The sequence below is a fragment of the Indicator indicator genome, chromosome 5 (genome assembly GCF_027791375.1).
Source record: "Indicator indicator isolate 239-I01 chromosome 5, UM_Iind_1.1, whole genome shotgun sequence".
In the NCBI taxonomy this organism is placed as follows: domain Eukaryota; kingdom Metazoa; phylum Chordata; class Aves; order Piciformes; family Indicatoridae; genus Indicator; species Indicator indicator.
In genome coordinates this window covers 24941575-24964261 of record NC_072014.1, presented here as the reverse complement: position 1 = coordinate 24964261, position 22687 = coordinate 24941575, and the positions used below count along the sequence as shown (strand labels likewise).

Below are 22687 nucleotides of genomic sequence, written 5' to 3'. Positions count from 1 at the left end.
GTGGGCTACCAGTGAGTTAGTGCTACTCTGGGAGTGGCTCCAAAGACTACAGCAAGATCCCTACACTGCAGTGTAGATGTGTGGGTCCTAACTGCCAGCTGGGACTAAGCTGCAATGGATGGCAGAGACATGCAAGTATAACAAAATATATTGTAAAAGAAGAATGCATTTTGCAGCTGTCTGCAAAATGATATTTTGATAATGTTGAACAGAGATTTTCTTTGTATTTGTTGATTAAGTTCTGTAGTTCAGATCCAAAAATGAGGCAAATAGCCTCAGCAGCAGATAAGCAATACTAAAACATGACTAACTCTTGGCACATTTTTAATTCTGATATCCTTTCTGCACAGGCTGACAAAATATTGTCATAGGAGACAAGCAAAATCATCAAAACACAAGACTAAACAAGAAAGTTTTTTAATGATCTCAAAAATACCTTTTAGAGATTTTTCAGAACATTGGGATTGTTGGATCTGCATCAAAGAAACCTTTATTTTTCTTTTTTTTTCTTTTTTGTCTCATGTGAAAAACAATGTAATTTATCTTCAGACTCAAGTCTGGACTTGATAAAATATGCTACCTTTTATTACCCTAACAAAATCCTCCGAAAGACATGAAATTAAAATCTTTGTTTAATGTCTATATGTTTCTTGGACAATTCTAGCTTTAACTAATATTCGCCAAAAAAAGTTCCAATATCTACCTTGCGGAAAAAAAACTGATTAGATAGGACAGAAACAGCTTATTCTATAAATTATGTATATGTATGCCAATAAATATATGTACATAAAAATACCTTCATGTTTATCTGTATATACAAATGCATAATATTTAACACAGAACCCACTGAGAAAATATTTACTTTAAAACAAATCTCTTTTAATGTTTTACATACAAGACACAAGTCTTTTGGACTTTTATCTGTAATTCACAGAATCACAGAATATCAGATTGGAAGGGTCCAACCTAAATTCTTTTCTTCCAGTTATATTAGAATAAAGGCATTCCTAAAATACCACTGATTCAATGCAGAGTCAGTAAAGAAGTTTAGAGAGAGAAGACTAAATAAAATCTTAATGCCTACTGAATTTAAGCTTGAGTGTTACTGGATTCTGCCATTACGGTATAAAAACAATAAAAGCTGCATTTAAGTAAATATTAGTATTTTTCAAAATCTGTAAATAGAACTTTTGAATATATATTGCCTTGTAGGGTATCCAAAAACACAGAGATGTTCTGAGAATTCATAATCAAATACTTATGTGCATGCTTGTACTAAAAAATTCCAGGTGTATAAATGAAATAAAAATGCCTCAAAATTTACACCAAAAACATTACAAATATTTCTTGATTTATTTAAAGGGGACAGGAAGAAATTTTGGTAGAAACCAAACTTGCCATGTTTCCACTTTTAAATAGGATTATCATCACATTGCTGAATTTTGTTTCTCTGGTTTACCTTCTTAAAACTGGACAGTCTGTCAAGCAAATAAATTGGGGAGTGGGTTTTTATAAAAAATTAAATAAAATTTAAAAATCACAGTGCTGTGAACTAATCAAAGCCAGCTCACTGGGAAACCAATATCTAAAAATTTTGGCTTCATCAGGAGATATGATTTGTTCAGTTCTTTTCTGTGTACTAATTTTAGATTCTGCTATTTGTTTAAATACAGAGCTTTTGCAATATTGGCCAGACATCTGAATTACTGGAATTTGACTGTTGACAGAGATTTTACAACATATTTTGAGAATCTCAATTTTTTGCTGAAAGCATGCTCCTGTTTTTCTTGACAGAAATCTCCAATCTCAAGCCTCCAAATTTTGATTGCCATAGCAGGTTTAAAGCATGACTCAATGAGAGACAGAAAAATATCAGAAAGGTGTAGAAAAGGCTTCAATGAAGAGATGCCCAGAACAAATAACTGAATTAGCTAGAGAAAAAGGAGACTTACATTCACAGAATATTTGGGAGATATATACTATTTATGGAAGATATTTGTTCTTGTTGATTTGGGAGAGATATTTGACCAAGCTGTCAAATATTTTGAGATTCACTGTAAGTGAATAAAAATGTATTTCCCAGATGACAACATATTAATGAGCCAGAAAATTCAAAGGGCTGATGTTCAAAGGGCAATGATGAGTTGATTTTTCTCAGAGTAACTAATGAAGAAAAAGAAAGAAAAGGAAAAAAAAAAGGGTGAGGAGAAATTCTCTTACTTATTGTCTCCTGTCTCAAATTCAAGCCTCAAAGCCAGATATGTCACAAAAGTTTCTGTGAAGCTCTGAGTAACTCTTGATAGTTAGTTCAGGGATAGAGTAGAAAGGAGAAACACAGAGAAGAGGAGGAAGCAGTGAAGAGTGAACTCTTACTCTAATAAACCAATGCATTCACAATTAAAAATGACAGAGCTTTACTAAAGGAAGAATTAACAAAACCCTGCTGGTATGTTCATCTAGATCTAATAAAAACAAAAACAAACATACTTCACATTTTTCAGTTATTTCAGTTCTTGACTTCTGAATTTAAAAAAAGGATAAAAACTGCCAGTATGGCTAATGCTGCCGAAATACCTTGCAAAGCCAACACCACGACTTGTCCCACTCGAGTCCCGCAGTATCCTTGTAGAGATGACCTGTCCAAATGGTTTCAGCATGTTCTCAAGCTCCTGCTCATCCATTGAAAGTGGCAAATTGGAAATGTATAAGTTAGTCGGATCTTGCTCTTGTTGCTGAAAGAGAATTAAAACCAATTGTTACTGTTGTTGCTCCTGAAAAATAGTTTGAATACAAAATATTAATGATTATATATAACTACTGGTACTGATTTTTAGTTCTCATTCTCCTTTCTAAAGGCTCCTCTTTCCTATTATCAGTGACCTTAAAAGAAAATATTGGAATAACAAATTGAAAATAATGCAAGGAGTTAAAAAACTGAGACCATGCCCTTTGGGGTATGCACATTGCTAAAATACTACCACAATAGGCTGACACACAGAGAAGTGAGTGGGACAGGCTCTTCTTCCCTCACACATAATCACAATTTTGAGTTTTCATCAACTTTATACATTCAGGCAATTCAACAGTCTTCCAAAAACTTTCTCTCAAAACAGTCTAAATAACAGGAAGACAGGAGCAATTAGGGAGGAGACAAATGTAGCTATGTCTTTGCCATTCACCTGACCTTAGGTGATTTACTTTGATCTATGTATGTGCCACAGCACTCCATCTCACTTAAAGTAATACTTACATTGAAATTGATCATTTCCAGTCTGTCTACAGATTCTCCAGTTGTTGCTAAGGAGCATCTTTTGCATCTTTCTCACATTGCTAATTACTGGCCATGCTCCATAAAGAAATACATTCTTAATCTACGCAGACCTATACAAATTGGCCTTTACAGTTGTGCAAAATCTCGATGCCATCATTGTGTCTCCTATAGAGATCTAAGTCTCTTCAGGATGCATCATAGGCAGTAGAACTGTTTTGGCATTAGGAATGATACAATCTGAAGCAAATACAATTTTGTTGGCGTAGTGCTCCTCCACAAGATGGCCACTCTCAAAAGAGAGGCAGGTGAGGTGTGGGCAGAGGCGCAGCATCAGCAGATATTTAAATGCCTCAGGAGCACAGGAATCTGTGATCAATTGTACAAGATCAAATAGGAGGGGGTGGTTTGCAGGGTTAGTCGCAGGCAGGAACAGCTATGGTTAGTCGCAGGGCAGGAACAGCTATGGTTGCAACCTATTAGCCAAAGCTGTTAGCAAAACGTGCTGAATGAGACAGTGGTTCCACGTAAACAGATAGGTGTCCAGGCCCCCGTCTGTAAGGAATGCCAAAGCCTTCCAATGGCAATGGCAGACTGCGAAGATAACACCTGTGTTTGCTGTCAGCAGGCAAAGGATCTGTGCAGCGGCTGAGCTGAAAGAGGAGTTTGAAAGGCTGAGGACTATAAGGGAATGTGAGAGGGAGATAGACTGGTGGAGCCAGTGTGGCCACAGTGAGTGAGGTGATTCTGCCATTTTGCTCTGGTGAAACCTCACCTGGATGACTGCATCCAGGTCTGGAGCCCTCAATACAGGAAAGGATATGGACCTGATGGGGCAGGAGCAGAGGGCCACAGAAATGATCAGGGGGTTGGAGCACCTCTGCTACAAAAACAAGCTGAGGGAGCTGGAGTTGTTCAGCCTGGAAGAGACAAAGGCTCTGGGAAGACCTAATAGAGGCCTTCCAGTACCTGAAGGGGGCCTACAAGAAGGAGAGAGACTGTTTACAAAGGCCTGTAGTTACAGGACGAGGGGCAACGACTTCAAACTAGAGAAAAGCAGATTTAGATTGGATGTTAGGAACAAGTTTTTTACCATGAGGGTAGTGGAACACTGGAACAGGTTGCCCAGGGAGGTGGTTGGGATCCCATCCCTGCAGATATTCAAATTGAGCTTGACAGGGCTCTGGGCAACCTGATCTAGTTGAGGAGGCCCCTGCTCACTATAGAAGGGTTTGGACTAGATGACCTTCAGAGGTCCCTTCTGTGGTGGGCTGACATGGGATGGAATAGAAGGATCCAGTCCATAAACACCTGGCTCTGAGACTGGTGCTACAGACAGGGCTTTGGGTTCTTTGACTATGCATGGTTTTATAGGACAGCAGGCCTAACAGTAGTATGTGGGAAAGGTTCATCTGGGAGGGGGAAAAGGGTTTTAGGATGAGAATTAACAGGGTTTATTCACAGAGCTTTAAACTAAATTCAAAGGGGGATGGGGCTGTAGCTGGGTTTGCACCAGTGGGGCAGTGTTCTAGTATTGATGAAGACCAGAAGGCCTCCCACTCCCCTAGGGTGGAATCAGCATGCTCAGCTTGCTCCCTGAAATGCCTGCACACTGATGCATGCAGCATGGGGAGCAAACAGGAGGAGTTAGAAATCCATGTGCAGCCAAGGGGGTATGATCTGGTGGCAGTTACAGACACAGGGTGGGATAGCTCACACGACTGGAATGTGGCCATCGATGGCTACATCCTTTTTAGGAAAGACAGGCCAACAAGGCGAGGTGGTGGAGTTGCTGTTTACATGAGGGAGTAATTAGAATGTACTGAGTTCTGTCCAGCAGTGGGTAAGAACAAATTAAGAGGCAGGCTAGGATGAGTAATACCATTGTAGGTGTCTACAGCCCACCTAAACAGGATGAGGAAGTAGATGAGGCCTTCTATAGGGACCTGATAACAGCATTGTAATTACAGGCTCTGGTTCTCATGGGGGATTTTAACTACCAAGGTATTTGCTGGGAAGCCTACTCAGCCTTGCCAGAGTCCAGGAGGTTCCTCCAGTGTACTATGATAACTTCTTAATGCAAATGAATAAGCCAGCTAGGAGAGGAGCGCTGCTGGTTCCAGTAACAAGGAGGGTCTGGTTGAAGCAGTGAAAGTTGAGGGCAGCCCTCGCTGCAGCAACCACAAGATAGTGGAGTTCAGGGTATGGTGCCGTAGGAACCGAATACCAAGCAGGATCACAACCCTGGACTTTGGCAGGGTCAACTTCGACCTTCTCAAGCAATTTCTAGGGGAAATCCCATGGGACAGGGAACTACAAGGTAAAGGGGCCCAAGATTAACATTCAAGGATCACACCTTCCAAGCCTAAAATCAGAGTATTTCAACACGTAGGAAATCAAGAAAGGGAGCCAGGAAATCCACATGGTTAAACAGGGACCTGCCAGGCAAATGCAAGTGGAAGAAGAGAGTCTACAGATCATGGAAGGAGGGCCTGGCCACTTGGGAGGAATATAAGACCACTGTCAGAAGACACAGAGAGGCAATTAGAAAAGCTGCGGCCTCCTTAGTATTAAACCTTGCAAGAGAGATCAAAGACAACAGAAAGGGCTTCTTTAAGTACACTGAAGACAAAACTAACACTAGAGGTAATGCAGGCTCACTGGTGAACAAGGTGGGTGCCCTGGTGAGAGAGGATAAAAAGAAGGTAGAGCCTTGTCTCTGTCTGTAGTGCTGGAGCCTGTCCTCAGGAGCCCCAAATCCCTGAGCCCCCAGAGTAAGTCAGGGTAAAGGAGGAGCTTGCCTTGGTTGATGAGGACTGGGTTAGGGATCAGTTAAGCAATCTGGACATGCATAAATCCATAGATCCTGATGAAATGCACCCAAAGATGCTGAGGGAGCTGGCAGAGGCCACTCTCCATCTTTGGTGAGTTGTGGGGAATCAGGTTAGGGTTAGGCTTAAATGCCTGAAGACTGGAGGAAAACAAATGTCACTCCAGTTTTCACAAAGGGCAAGAAGGAGGACCTGAGTAACTATAGACTGGTCAGCCTCACATCCAGCCCTGGAAAGGTGATGGAGCAACTTATCCTCAGCGCTGTCTCTAGGCATATCAAGGATAAAGAAGTCATGGGGAGGAGTCAACGTGGTTTTCCCAAGGGGAAGTCATGTTTAACCAACCTGGTAACATTTTATGAGGACATGACCTGGTAGGTAGATGATAGGAGTGCAGTGGATGCAGTTTATCTTGATCTCAGGAAAGCATCTCTCACTGTCTCCCAACAACATCCTCAGAGCTAAACTGACAAAGTGTCATCTGCATGATTGTGTAGGAAGATGGACTGTGAATGGGCTGAAGAACACTAGAACAGGCTGCCTAGAGAGGTTGTGGGGTCTTTCTCTGGAGACGTTCAAAACCTGCCTGGATGTGTTCCTGTGTGACCTACTCTAGGTGATCCTGCTCTGGCAGGGGGGTTGGACTGGATGATCTCTCAAGGTCCCTTCCAACCTCTAACATTCCATGATTCGATGGTATTTTCATTCTGTACAACAGGCCTAACTGACTTACAGGGAAGTCTGAATCAAACAAACAAACAAACAAAACCCAAACAATACACACCACTTTCCCACTGGAACAAAGGTGTTTATTAAAGTGATTATACCTGTGTGGGTCATTATACCTTCTTATGCAAATTATACCTCAATTTGTCCTTAAGCTGACCTTATATTAATAACATCTCAGTACCTTTGGTAGAATATTGCATATTTTAATAATTTGCTATCCTGGATATCACCTCTCAGTTGGGGTTGGTTTTCCCTAGAACAGAAAAAAAAAAGAAAAGAGATGGGGGCTGGGGAAGAGCTCACCGTTTCTGGGAACAGAAATGAATTCTCATGTTCCAGAAACTGATGAAACTTAAAATGGAGAATTAAATTCTGAACTTTCATAATTTGTGTTTTCCCTACAAGTCTCACATTCATTTAGAAAGGGCTTTCAAATTTTCTAGACAGGTTTTCAAGAAACTTCAGCACTGAAAAACTTATAAAAGGGAAATATGTCCCTTTTAGATCTTCCTGATCTGCACTCCATGCCACTGACACAACTGTAACTCCTAGCCCCACTGAAATCCCACACACCTTACAAAACACAAAGTTTTCCAAGTGCCCAAGTATTATCCTAGTCAGTCCCTTCACAGTCCATTGCAACTGACAACTGACTACCACGAAAGTTTTTCCTTGTGTTACATCGTGGGACTATGCATCCCCTCAAAAGAGTGAATCTATACAGGACACATAGGAGTTTATGATTTAAATTATCACAGAACATCTGATTTCTCTTTCATATTAGAGAAATCAGCAGAGAGAGAAAACAAGAAAATGGATTCACTGAGAGTCCAGAGCTAATACTAATATTTGTTGCTGAGTAGTGTTCAACCAAGATAGAACTACTGTATTATAGGTTTTCCTGTCTTTGACATACAGTTCGAATCTCCTCAAGTAGGGATGTGAAATGAAGCCAGCTTTGGTAATTTCAGAATTAGTCTGTACCTTGAGATATGTATGTTTACTTCCTTCTTTAATGAACACTATTAGCAAAAGCTTTATAGGAACCATGAGGATCACAAAATTGCATTTCAGCTATAGCATTATTTCCTGAAACTATTTCAAATAGTATTCGAAATTATTAAAAAAATAGAGGTATCATTTTACTTTTTATTATAAGCTGTAAAATACAATGCACACAAATATTCTAAACCTTCAGTGAAAAACCTAAAACTGCGTATAAACTGGAAAAATCAGACACTGAGCATTTTAATTTGTTTTGCTAATGGTTTTATTCTACAATAACAAAAAGTCTGAATAATATTATAAAAATGTTCTCATTAAAAGAACCTAACAACATTTGGAAATACAAAACAAAAAGGTCCCATCTTGCTTATACTAATAAAAATGTTAATTTACATGCAAACAAAGATAAGCCTACATTCAGAACACCTAACAGATAAAGAAATTCAGTCAGCTGAAGAATGTCAGAGCAACCTGTTTTATTCAGGTAACTGTGAAGATCACATTCTCCTCTGATGGGCTCCTATTCCAGCCGAGGGTGTTACCACACTTTTCCATTACACAGGTAGTGGATTTGGGATCAGAGACTGAGCATTCCTTGCTAAAAGAGACACAAAGACCTACTGCGATTCACTGTAACACATAAAGATCTTCCTCCATACATGCTGGGAAGCTTGATTCTTGTACCTATCCACCTAGCAGAGAAACCTTCACACCAGAGAACCCTGTGACAGGGTTGCTAGAGAAGGGAATGACCAACTTTGAAAGAGTATAGCAGCTTTACCACCAACCCACACTGCAAATCCCTCAGGAACAGAGACAAAAAAAAAGAAGTGCAGCTGAGAAAATTAAGGAAATTGCTTTCTCTAACAGAAAGCATTTTGTAATGGAAAAATTTGACTTGCGGCCCATGAAACTATTCATATTTTGCATTAGTAACTATTGGGTTTTGGTGGACGGTGTGAGCTGAATGGGTGATTGGGAAGAACTTTTCTGCCTTCCTGACAATCTATGACAGCCTGAATACTCTCAAGGTTTCAGTTATTTGTGTTTTGGGGCCTTTAGCAGGATGTACAGTGGAAAAGGGGGAGTTTGAAGATGCTTCTACATATGTCCACAGCTAGAACTGTTAAAGATGGCAGACATGGGAGAAAAAGAGCAAAAAAAGTGGCAATGGATGAGGACATCACAGTGAAATCCTGGAGTAAGAGCTGGAATTTCATTCATCTGTAATTCTTCCAGCACAAAATAGTTGGAATGCCAACAACACATTCCAGAGTACACCAAGGCTGTATCGGCGCTGCAAATGCAAACTCACAGCCACCCTGGGAAATAGAATCAGTTCAGCTATAAGGACAAATCATGGAGCATCTCAAGTTGGAAGAGACCCATAATGATTATCGAGTCCTGCTAGGTCAGGATAGATAAATTTAATTCACTTTCTCGCTTTGCAGAGGGGAAAAACCCTCAAATACCTGCCCCTTCCCTCCCCCCAAAAACCCCAAGCAAACAAACAAAAAAACAACCACCAAATGAAAAGCCACTCCAAGGCTGCTATTGGTTCTCAAAAGAGCTTATTTACAACACTAAAGTAATACTGTTAGGGTAGACCCAGGGCAAGACTGAACTCTTTCTAGAGTGTATTTGCAATGTTGTGCAGTTTGGCAACAAAATTATTAATGTGCAAAATGCCTCCTCTCCTGTTTACTTATGTCACCATGCAGATTCTGTAATGTCCACAAGACTACTAAATCATACAACAACTATCTGGGTGCATTTTGGGAGATCATAAACAGCAAAATACATGCTGGATTTCCAAGCTGACTTCAAACAGCAACCAAAACTAGGACTCCCCAACCATCTTTATCCTGACTCAGACAAAAGGCATCATAAAAACAGATGTTTGCTTTTCTACAAGGCTTTGGCATGGAAAGTTATTAAACAGTTAAAACCTCAGGAAGTTAGGAGAGAGTCAAACTTTCAAACTCTTCTCTCTGTCTAAGTTCTGTGACTTCCCTCCTTACTGAAACTTGTCTCACCATAGTTTAATTCACATCGTCATTACAGTTCTGTTTCAGAAGAGAAAGATCATTCTCTCGGTATCTAAGTTTCTAATTTTTTTTTCTGGAATTCAGAAAAATCTGAAACTGGCTGAGAGTGGCTGTCAACGGGTCCATGTCCAAGTGGAGTCCAGTGACAAGTAGAGTCCCTCAGGCACCAGTACTGGGACCGGTCTTGTTTAACATCTTTGTTGGCAACATGGACAGTGGCATCGAGTGCACCCTCAGCAAGTTTGTCAATGACACCAAGCTGTGTGGTGCGGCAAACACACTGGAGGAAACGGATGCCATCCAGGACAACCTTGACAGGCTGGAGAGCTGGGCCCAAGCCAATCTCATGAAGTTCAACAAGTGCAAAGTCCTGCATCTGGGCCAATCCCAAGCACCGATATAGGCCGGGCAGTAAGTGGCTTGAGAGCAACACTGAACAAAAGGACTTGGGATGGATGAGAAGCTCAACATGAGCCACCAGTGTGCATTTGCCCAGAAAGCTAACTACATCCTGGGCTGCATCAAGAGAAGCATAGCCAGCAGGTCAAAGGCAGTGATTCTCCCCCTCTACTCACTCTGGTGAGACCCCACCTGGAGTACTGTGTCCAGTTCTGGAGCCCCTATTAAGGAGAATGACATAGACATGCTGGAAGGTGTCCAGAGAAGGGCCATGAGGATGATCAGAGGGCTGGAGCACCTCTCCTATGGAGACAGACTGAAAGAGTAGGGGCTGTTCAGTCTGGAGAAGAGAAGATTCTGAGGAGAACTTATTGTGGCCTTCCAGTATCTTAATGGGGCCTACCAGAAAGCTGGTAAGGAACTTTTTAAGGTATCAGGTAGTGATAGGATTAGGGGGAACAGAGCAAAAATAGAAATCAGAAGATTCAGATTGGATGTTAGAAAGAAGTTCTTCACCATGAGAGTGGTGGCTTCTAGCCCCACCCCTGGAGGTTTTTGAGGCCAGGCTGGATGTGGCTCTGAGAAACCTCATCTAGTGTGAAGTGTCAGGGAGGTTGGAACTAGATGATCCTTGAGGTCCCTTCCAACCCTAACAATTCTATGATTCTACAAAACTTCCTACTTCAGGGCAGCAAGCTAACACTAAAACATAAACCTCTGAACCACTGAGGGCTTGCTGTGTTGTTTGTTCGATTTTTTTTTAATTGTACACAATTTAGGAAAATGGCTTAATTTGAGAGTCTTCATATCTCAGGCAGGATCTCCTCAGTTAACCTTCATCAGATCCTGAAAGAAAAAAGTGCTCAACATCTGCAGATTATGGGCAACATCACGGAGTATGTGGGCTGCTATAAGTATCCATATTACTTGAGGCAACTAGGAAGCCTTACTTTTAGCAATTCACATCAATTAAAGTTTCTATAGGCTTTTTCTCAGCAAACACCTTTAACTGCATTTCCAGAATTTCTCCAGCAGAACACAGTAACAAAAAAATGCAGAACACTGCTCTTGCAGATTAATGCACTTCTTATTCCTATAATAGCACTTATAGGACTACAACAATAACTTCATGACTACAAAATATAGTGTTTCTCATGAAAGGGATAGGAATAATCAACTGTTAAAACTCATTTCTGTAGAACGAAGTGATGAAGAGTCCTATGTAATGCAAAGTTCTCTACCATCATCTGAAAAAAATTAAAAAACCTCCTTGTGCGTGTGGAACTGTTCCTAAATTGCAAGCAAGTAACTTGGCAAAGTAGTAAGACATCTGTTTTCTCTTGCTCTGTGGAAGGTCAGAGTGAACAGATAGCCATTCAGAAACATGTGACTCGGCACTGCTCACAGCATGGAAGATTCTCTGGCTGATAGGGAAGGGACTAAATGCTTCTCTGCTTTTGTATAGAAACTACTTTAAAATTTACAATCGGCCTGTGTCTCACTGAAATATGTCCGTTTTAGCCAGTTTTAATACTGTCTGGCCACAAATTGTTAACAAGACAATTCAAGGAAAAAAATCACTACCATAATCTTCACTTACTCTCCAGAATTGCATAAACACTGTAAGATGATTAATAAGCCAAACATTTAAACTCATTTGCACAGGCACATCTGCATAACAAAGAGGAATAAGAGATGCATGAAAATTCATTTTTAACTACAATAAGCACTGTGTTCAAGTTTACAGTCAGACTATCACTGCAATCATATGTTCCCATTTTATTATTTGGCATTCTTGCTTTCCCTTTGCTAGAAGGGCACTAGGGTCTTCCCTGTGAGTGCTGTGTGTTGCTCATGGATGCCAGTGTTTTCAATAGAATGAGCTCACTGTGGTTCAACACGGGGCACTGGACCCTTGTCTGAACAAGATGCAGCTCTGCTTTGCAACCGAGAGAAGATTTTTGTGGGCTGAAGCTGTGTACTCAAGGGAAGCCATTGTTAACCATCTTATTTAATACACATGCAATTCATAAAATGATGGTCATTTAGCCCCCAGGTAAGCAAAAATTGGCTTATCTTCAATTTGTTTTACAATGACTTTTAAGAACTTTTATGAATAAAAGGAAGACGATTTGACTATATTTGCTTTAAAATGGTTTATTACAGTAGGATTAAATACATTTGTTTATAGAAAGTACTACAAACTAAGTAAAAAGAAAACTTCTCTCACAAGAGAGTTGCTAAAAATGGCTGTATAAATCCACTTGAGCTAGGCTTCTATTTGCCCATGACCTGTTCTTTGGCATTCAGAAGCTCAGCTGCAGAATAAAAAATACTGCAATATGCCTGCCTTCTCTAGTTAGATTAAGTGCACTAGCTACCATGGTAATATTAAACTTATTTTCTCACTTTATTCTGTAGGAATGAAACCGATTTAATTCTCCAGAAGGTGGCCACAGTAAAGACAAGTATAAAAAGCAATACATTATTAAAAGTCATAAAAGTTAGCTGTTTCTCATTTTTTCTAACTCAAACCCATGTTCTTCATCAGCAACATAAAGGAAGACTGTCTTTAATACATTACATTTAATAGCTGCAGAAAACCCTTGATTTCTGTTAACAAAGATGAGAACAACTGGCTAAGCAGCCCTTTGCTCCCATACCTGCTGTGCAGTTCATGCTTTATATAGGGTGATAGGTAATCTTTTCCAAATATGCTCAGAAAAATAAAGCCACCTAAAGTAAGTTTGGGACATCAAAAAAAATGCTCCTGCACTGAACTTCATTGGAAACAAAAAGCTGCCAGCACATGCTTCACAGTGCTGCCTTTACAACCTTTAGTGAAAAATACAAAGATTAGAAATTCATGTTATCCCATATTCTGGAGGGTCACTGTGAACTCAAGACAATGAGCTGATTATTTATCAGAAACTAAAAAACACCCCCATATTGCCTGTTTCAGAGAGCTTGATCTGTTGCTTTGAGGGCCAACAGACCACACCAGGAAACAGAAATTGCCTCTTATGAATGGTGGAAAAGTCAGCAGGTGATGGTACAACATACTCTGCGTTGTTATCACAGGCATCCTTCAGACACAACTGGAGTCAGAAACAGTTCTGAAGATGGTCCTAATTTTTGACACAAGCCCAAAATATATGTGATTTGTTGATGTGAGAACTAATACAGTATAAGCAGAAGTATTCTTAATTGTGTCAATGGAAATGAAGATTTTAAGGAGGAAGAAATTGCAACATTATAGATCTGAGGCCCTAAGTCTTAAAAATGTGCAACTGTGGGGAAATAACTGAATGGATAAACAATGAGTCTTCCCCCAAAAATATACATTAGTAGATGGAACAGTATTCCTTGGCTCAAATTAATGAGTCTAATTGACCACAGAAATCTTCCACGTCCATGGACTACTTGCATAGGTTCTATTAGAAGTGGCATATTTTTACTAGAGTTACGTTTGTGCTTCTGTAGGGGAAAAAAAAAAAGGGGGGGGGTGTGGAAACAAACTGGAAAATAGTATCACTTAAGTTACATATTATCTTGACAATCTTATAGCAAAAGTTGTACATACAGAAGAATCAAAAATCTCATTTATAGCTACTCCCATTCCCTAGCAATGAAGCATCATATTCTGCAAGCTCTTAGCAGCATTATCTGACCAACAGGAATCATTTGAGGCATTTCCGTATCAGCAGTGACCAGAAAACACCATTAGCAAGCACAGAGCAAAACCACTTCCCAAGCTGCTTTGTCTTAGTCAAGTGCTCCCAATTCAGATCTCAGAAAGAGCAGAATAATTGAAGACATAACGTTTCTTGAGCAGTGGTTTGACACTGCATTGCTTTGCTGACACCACATTGTGACATCTCCTGGGAGGTGGCCACTTCTCTAGCAGCAGTGCCTCCTTGAACAGATTTGGCAGGACTTGGCCTGAAGCCATGTCTTGAATCCCAGGCCCTCCCAGTTTGCTCAGCAATAGCTGAAACATAGGGAACGAAACCAGGTATTTCTAGAGCCACAGCAACTTGGAAGAAGACTGCTGAGTACAGCGTGATCTTACCCCATGGATAGGAAAAGCTCACAAAGTCAAATATTTGAAGTTATCACTACAAAACAAACTTGTAACAAAAGTTTTAATGTGTATAACCCAAACCACTTCTGCTAAACTAGGATTTGTAGATTAATTTGCTGAAGTGAGTAATTTTTAACTCACCAATATACAGCTGCCGGAGGACACTGCAAAAAGGGGCTTAGAGCAGCCAGAGTTAAAAAAAAACATTTTCCTTCCCCTTCAGCTGCTGTGGGTCAGGGACTACCACTATGTCTGAGAGGAGGGCAAGAATATCGAAGAGCTGTGCTGGTGGCTGACATGCTGGGCACAGCGTAGTAACGATGCCTTCCCACTGGACAAATCCTGCCAACAGGCATTCATTTCTCTTTGAAAATGAAGCAGTCATAGTGGCCAGAAAGGAAATCCATCAGCCAGACAGCCGAGAAGCTGTCCTATAAATTTTTCTCTCTGACATTCAAGCTAAAGCCTGAGCAACTGTTCAGGGAACTGCAGGAAAACCACTTCATGGCACACAGGTTGTAACATTGAAAAGGACAAAATATTAAAAGACACAAACGTAAGTAAACTGCTATAGTTTCTTGCCTGTGAACAGTCTAATCTTGCCAAAACAACTGTAAGAGGCAATTCCCAGTTTGGACTGTCCAAGTGTGGAGAGAATTTCTCAAAAAAAAAAAAAAAAGGCAAAAAAGCATTGCCCAGGGTAAATAAAATGTTAAAAAAAAATCTAAAATCCAATGGCTCAAAATAGATAAAAATCAAAGCACTTAAACTCTCCATCGCTTATGACTGTTGTGGTTCTATACATTGGGTTGGTCTTAGGGATGAATTCTGTTTTGTTTTTATTTGTTTTGTTGTTGTTTTCAGGTGGGGGGTTATTTGTGGCTGGGGGGCTTTTTGTTGCCTTTTTAAATAATTTAAACACTCATGAATGTTAAGAACCAGAAAAAGTTTCACTGGAAAGCAAACTTCATAGTTACAGATTTCCCATGGGTCACCAGGGTTGACAGAGTGTTAGAAAAATCAATCAGAACTGTCAAATATTATGGTGCATATTTTTTCAGTAATGATAATGGAAAGAAATATTAGCAATACTGCAGCTAACTTGTCAGAGGAAATGAGTCAGAAAAAAATACACTATGGGAAAAATTTAGGAAATTATTCATTAGATTACAATAGTCAATTATTCGAGCTTCTTCATCTACTCAAGACAATTAAATCAGACATCAAAATCCATTAGAAAAATGAATTTACATGACTTCATATTTCCTTTTCTTCCTTCCTACCTAGATATCATAAGATGGCAGACAGAGGCTTTGAAAAATCTTGTGTATATTTTAATGTGATCACCGAACAACTGAAGATTAATTAAAAAGGTCTTTATGAAGGACACATAAAACCAAAAAGAAACCAAACATTTTCCACCAAGCATGTATGTCTTTGTCATGGTTATACTAACACATGCATTAAGTATGAAACATATGGTTTCCATTTTGTTGCCCTGGAATCCTTCCAAAGACATTCATGTTGTTAGCTTAACTGTTCTCCTCAGCTGAGAAACTGTGGAAAGCATCTCATATGAAAAAAATCTGTACCTAATGGATAATTACAAAAGATGTGCTAGATCTACAGCAGAGTAGCTTACTTTAAAAAGCCTCTGAGATTACTAGTTAATTACTGTTGTTTTTTTTTCAATAAAACATAATTTTGAGGGAAAAAAATTCGCTTTAAGAGGTACCACAAATTATAATTATTATTATTATTATTACACTGGTAATGTTTTCTTTAATCAACTAATTTGGAGCAGTGTTTAGGCCACATTGTTGGAACCTGGTCATCTGACCTAACAAGAAAGTATGACAAAATCATTCCCAATGTATCATCTCACTGCTTTTATAGATTTGAGAAGCTTATGCCAAAAAAACACTGCTCTGAAGATCACTTTTGGTTAGTAACCTGATTCAGAGGCAAGGATCAGTAAAAATAAAAAGATCGTATTTCTTTATATTTAATAATGTTTGGGTTTGCCCTGTTGCAGAAACAGGTTGTCAAAGAGTTGGCTAAGAACTTCCCAGACACCTATTATGAATGCTTAGATTTAAATTTTACTGACATTAACAGAAAATTTACTAGAAAGGTTGAAGACAGAGTCACGAGCTTAAATTTTGCCATGCTGTGCTTAAAGAAACAATCTCTAACTACAAGGCTGCTAACCTCAGTAACAAGAAAGCAAGATAAAAAAATCTTTTATACCTTTGTGCTGTGAATTATTTCAGCTAATGCCTCATTTCAGGAATTAATGTGTTGTATGTAAACTATACAGTTCTTACCATTTATTGTTCTTTATTTTTTTTTTTTAATTAAGCCAATGGAAAAAACAGTATCATGAACAGATTGATAAATTCAACCAGATCAGTTTGGAGGCTTTACTACACCACATTTTTAAAATTTCATTATTGAAATTTGAAATGATGGGATGATTTGAGGCATGACAGTTGAAAACCTCTGTTTTGTTATCATCACATGGTTTGAGGACTGTGCTCTCTGTAAAGAGCGTGCAACTTGAAAAATCATATTGGCAATGTTCTACTAAACGTACAAGCTTGTTCATCTTCACAATCCATTGCAAGAATTAGCTAGTTATTTTAACTCACCTTTGCCATCTGTGCTTGGACTCCACTAGCCTTTAGAGCAGAAACTGCCTTCTGAGCAGCTGCTGGGCTGTCAAAGTCAACAAAACCATAACCTGAAATATAAGGCATATTTTATTAGTCAACACAGCCACCTTGTAACCCAAGAGATGTATGCTACTAGCATGGCTATTTAACACAATTTTCTTGTTGATGAAGGGGGCTGTCCCAACACCAAAATGTACCAAAGTCCTTCAACCCTGAAGTGGTGGGGACCTACCCTAGTAGAATAAATTAGTTTCCATGCCCACTCATTATCACCTATTGTCCCAACTGCTAAAACACTAAAAAGTGTTAAGGTAAATCCAAAATTAATTGTAGCAATTTCATATATTTGCAGTGGTGACTTTTCTTGTTCTGAACAGTAACGTACAGCTAATCAATTCCAGGACATTGGAACAGCAATACACCTTTACAGACACTGACCTCACAGTTTGGGACTGTTAATGCAATCTAGGACTTAGATGTTCAAGTCTCACCAAAAGGCAGAGTTTGGAAGCTGCTTCCCCTAGATGTTATCGCAAACCTCATTCTGCATTTTCAGCTCTCTTCCTTACTACCAGTAAATTGCTTCAAATATTAAAAGAAATAACTCTCCAATGTCCAAGCTGGGTTAAAAGAAAACAAACAAACCCACCAACAATTAAAAAAATCCTAGAGGAGTAAAAATGGCATTATTTCTTGGGAAGGTAATAGTATTCTCTTACAGCATGTTTATACTAAGGACAAAAAGGTTGTGTAAAGATGTAACTAAAACAGCTTTAAAGTTTTTAACTTGGAAAAAAAAACCTCAAGCAGCCTTGTACATCACTACAAGCTTATTTAACCTGCCAAGAAGCTGAAGAAAGCACATATTGTTCTGTGTAACATGTGGTGTTGGGGACTGTGAAATCTTGACATGAAACAGAGTGAATTAGCTCATATCAAGTTTTGTGCTGCCAAGACAAAACTGACTTTCCATACCCATGACAACCTAGGCTATCAACATCACCACAGTATGGGGTGCAATACAAAGTTACATACTGATACCAAGCGTGCAATCAAAGCTGGGTCTTGCTGTCTTTTAGACAATATATTCATTCAATTTCTCATTGTTCCAGTTAGTGTAAATCCCATGGTATGTTTTTTTGCCAAGAGCCAGAGATGCTGTCAATTTTTTGGTTAAATTCCAGTTAGGTATCTGCATTCTGCCTACTTATGTTGCTACTGCAATTTCAATGACATGCAGTGAAGCTTCCCTGCAGCCTTAACTTGTATGTTGTAACAGCAGACTCTTAGTTACTGCTTTTTACTGGTGAGATTTACAATCTGCATTGCGAAATTCAGCTTAAATCTCTTAAATCATTAATATGAGAATTTCCATTTCACTAAGAGAACTACTGAAGTCTTCAGGAACTGGAGGAATGGACAGACTAAATCAGTTTAGTACTGACATAGGTATTAATGAGTTAATAAAATTCAAAAGGGCATCTCCTCTTTCCTAGTCACAATATAAGCTGATGACATATGCATACAAGCTAGGAAAAGACAATTTCTAGAAATTGCAGTTTCTGAACTGTCAGCACTCCTTTAATTAGTGAAGAGGAGAAGCTATGTCCCTGCACTGCTTCCAAGTTCTGCACAAAAACTCTTTATTAACGATGAACGCTCCTCCCCTGCCTCTGCCTATCAGCTTTACCTCATTCACGAGCTTTACGCTTATTAACACTGCTCAGTCAACTGTCTTAGATCTTCACTTTGCTTAGAAATTATCTTCTTAATTGTAGAAAAGAAAAGTCTGAAATCTGATATTTCAGTGACTGCTACCACACTTTCTCCTACCATGCGCATTGCTGGGATATGATCTCACTGCAATTGCAATCAGTGACAAGAATCAGTGAACTGATGTATCCAGTTTATCTAAAGGAGTTCTAGGGTTTTTTCCAGATGTAATTACTTTGGTGAAAACAGAGCCTTCTCTTTGCTCCCAAAACACTCACTAGCATGTAAGAAAGCACAATGAGAGTACTGGAAAAATGTAATTTAACTTTCAACTACTCTAATCAATGGAGCTGATTTGCACAATGTATGGGTTTTTTTCAGATGCATGGTCACCTGTAAGCTTCCCTACTTTCTTCAGGCAAAAATGGAAAAGCTGCTTTCAACTCCATTTTTGTTTTTAGCATAGAGGCAGACTGCCAGCCAGCACTGTCAGCTTCACTCCAGCTTGACTGCACCACTGACACAGGCTGGCTGCCAGCTCCACTGGAAACAAATGTATTGAATACAACTATCATGGGGAAGAATAGAAGTAGTTTAGGAATGAGAAAAAAAAAAAGGGGGGGTGGATTTTAAGTGCTTAAAAGCACTTAAAACACATTAATATATTTTACAAAATCAGTCAGGACTTTCAGGTAAACGTAATATAAAGGCAAATATACATACCTTTGCATTTGTTTGTTGTCTTATCCAAAATAGCCTTCGTGGATACAATTTTCCCATACCTACAATGTATTATACATATATAAGGAAAACAAGAAAAGAACATTGTATTACTACTCACGTTACTTTATATCCCATTACTCTCTACTTTTAATACAATGGAATAATATATAGACTGCATAATTATATAATGAAAACTCAGATGTTGACAAAAACAGGCAACAATTTCAAGCATGCTCTTGTTCTGTTATTCTTGTATTCTCAGTGGCACAGAAGAATCAAAAAAACAAGCCAGGAAAAAAAAAGTGCTTCATAGAAAACAATGTAACAGTTGCAATATTGATAATATACAAGAAATTGCATTTTAGACAAAAGCTTGAACTCTCTCAGTATATATATATATACACACACACACACACACGTGGATAAAGCAGACAAGCTGCCTGTTCAGCGCTAGGCCTGGCATGGAAATAAAACACCAAAAGCCCCAAACACAGTAAAAAAACTTAGGTTCTCTCTCTCCCTCCCCACACTGACAAATGCAAAGAGATTAAAAACTTCTGGTCCAGAAGGTGACATGCTCAAGTTAGAATTATGAATGATGATTAGAAAAGGTGGGAAAAAACAGTATGCATTTTTAAAGTGGAAAATCACAATGTAAACAATTTCAACTGAACCAAAAACATCCCTCAGGAAAGCTTCCATTTTCTTGTTTTAAAAGACAAATATACTCACTGCCTGTTCCTCAGCTTCTTAAGAAAGGGCAGCCGTGGTGCCAAACTGCTACACAGTACAAAGATCAGCAATCAGAGATCTAAGAGCAATGAAGCTTCAGAAACAGGTGGACAGTGATCCCAGCTTATAGAAGCAATAATTTCTGGAATCTCTTCAAAAGTTTATCAGTATTAGGGAAATTGATTAAATTTAAAGTAAAATACATTGCTGCTGCTGTAAACTGCAGTTTTCTTTGGAAGTCAAATCCCATTTTTAAAAACCAACCACCTTTGCCTGCATCAGCAGCAGAATCAGAAACCGAGCACCGGTTTCCAAAGTTCTTCACCAAAAACTCCTCTGTTTTTTTGTAAACTACACCTGATAGAGTGATGTAAGTATACAAGAGAAAAATGATGTAGTGTAAGTTTGTGTTCCCATGAGAATATAAAGTAACTTATTCCATTAAGAGATATACAGAGATATTTTTCAAGCACTGTGTTCAAAATGAACTGAAAATTATGAGAAACGTTACCAGGGTAAGAAAGGGGAAGTTGAGGAAGAATGAAGTTTTGCCAGCTCATGTGGTAAACAACTTCAGAATGAGTATGATTTCAAAAATATATAATTTCAAAAGACAAGTAACTCAATTTCTGCAGTACAGAAAGCTGATGCTGAAAAACTACAGCACTGGGTGCTGATGTAAACAAAGTTAGCTGCAACCAGTTTGGCCACAGAGGGGTGTCAGGGGCTGGCTATAGACTGGGTTGGCCCACCGATGCTGATGCACACCAGCCCAAGAATTGGTGTCTGCATGTCTGTTCTTTATAGCCATCATGGACCATCTTCCAATGTGCAGGACCACTAATGATTTAATTCACTGTCCTAGATAGCATGGCTCCTGCAACAAATCAGCTGCCATGGAAGAATGCCAAGTTTGAGCAGTGTGATTCTGGGAATGATTCAGAGAACCAGTACAACAATAGCTGCTATCACCAGGATTTCTCCTATGATTTTCCCTGGGAATACACCTCCCAAGTACTAGCTCTCCAGTTGCTCCATGAAGTAGAGACATTCATTTTACACCACTTGAGCCTGGGCAGAGAGATATATCCCCTCCTTGCTCCTGCCATGTGGTCTGGTATCACAGGAAATAACTCCCTACAGTTCTTCCTAAGCACTTCTTTCAGATGATGACCATTATGAAACTCTACTTCCTTCCTCCTGAATTCTGCAGTCCTATTATTGCTGTTAACACAGGCTCCTCTCTTCAACTTCTTATATGTTGGATGCAACTGCAATTGCAACCCACGAGAAATAATAAATGAGCTGTAAAACACATCAAAGTCCTGGTGCAAAATAGTATGTAATGCTTACATATATTGCAAACCAGAGAAAACTTACATTCCAAAGACACCTATAATGTCAGGTTTTGCCTTAAGATCATTCCTCTCAAAGCTCACACACATCTAGTTGTCTTAGGCACCCTGCTGAGACTACTCTTCAGCTCCAAAGCCTTACCTGCATGATTGTTGAGACTTGCTACCTGAGGTAGAGCCCAACTCTTATGGATGGCAAAATAACTTCTACACTAGTGTCTGCTCATTCCCTCTCCTCTGAAGCAAATTTTGAACATATGCTTTTCCTTAAATTAAGTGATAATCTTGAGGAATAACTGCTCATCTAGCCAGTGACAAGTAACTAGGTATTCCTTCTTAAGTAGGCTATTTTTCTTCCAAAAATAACATCAAATGAATGTTCAGCGGCAATAAAGAAGCATAAGGTTTTTTGTGGTTGCTAGGGATTTTTGAGTACTATTAACACATTCATTCTTTAGTCTGAATATCTTTGGACAATTTTCTGTATAGCACTTGTAATAACGTCAAGAAGGGACAGAGGCAGGTAAATAATTGCCAGGGTGCATCAATTATGAGATTAAAAAGGGTATGTTCAGTAATGGTCTGTGTATCAGTGTACAAGCTATTGTTATAGTACAGAAAACCAACACAAATATACATTTTGATAGGAGATAAAAAAGAACCTTGTTCTAAGCCAAGTTAGGAAGACACACAGTACTGCTACTTAATAGGAACACGCTTACCACTACCCATTACCCAGTGTCCATTACACTCTGTGCAGAAGTGAAAGGATAACTCCCACCTACTCAACTGCCCTAAGAAGATATACTGCAGGCCATGTGAACTATGCATTTGTCTTAGAAACTTTTGAAGTGGAAGACTTGACAGAAGTATCACCACCACCTTTTTCTCTTTTTTTAATCCCATTGTTCAGTCAAACCCAGAGCAAATAATCACATTGGCATTTATTACAAATAGCTGGCAATAATTCTGACATTTAAGACATCTCTGAAACGTAATTTTGGCAATCTCCATGATTTCAAAAGTAAAAGGTCCTTAGAAAACTAAATACACAGATCAAACTGAACCACTGTTTATTCTTCTCTCATTGTATATCTTGTAGTATAACAAACATACTTGCAAAGG

The 22687-nt window shown here is 39.0% G+C and overlaps 1 protein-coding gene across 1 annotated transcript in view; it reads right to left on the bottom strand.

Moving 5' to 3' along the window:
- Positions 1 to 22687, bottom strand: part of RBMS1 (RNA binding motif single stranded interacting protein 1) — a 142149-nt gene that overhangs the window by 21700 nt on the left and 97762 nt on the right. The window contains exons 3-5 of the mRNA XM_054381449.1: positions 19476 to 19534; positions 17016 to 17107; positions 2575 to 2732 (exon numbers count right to left, since the gene is read on the bottom strand). Coding sequence (XP_054237424.1) covers positions 2575 to 2732; positions 17016 to 17107; positions 19476 to 19534 — 309 coding nt within the window. The remainder of the gene's footprint in view (positions 1 to 2574; positions 2733 to 17015; positions 17108 to 19475; positions 19535 to 22687) is intronic.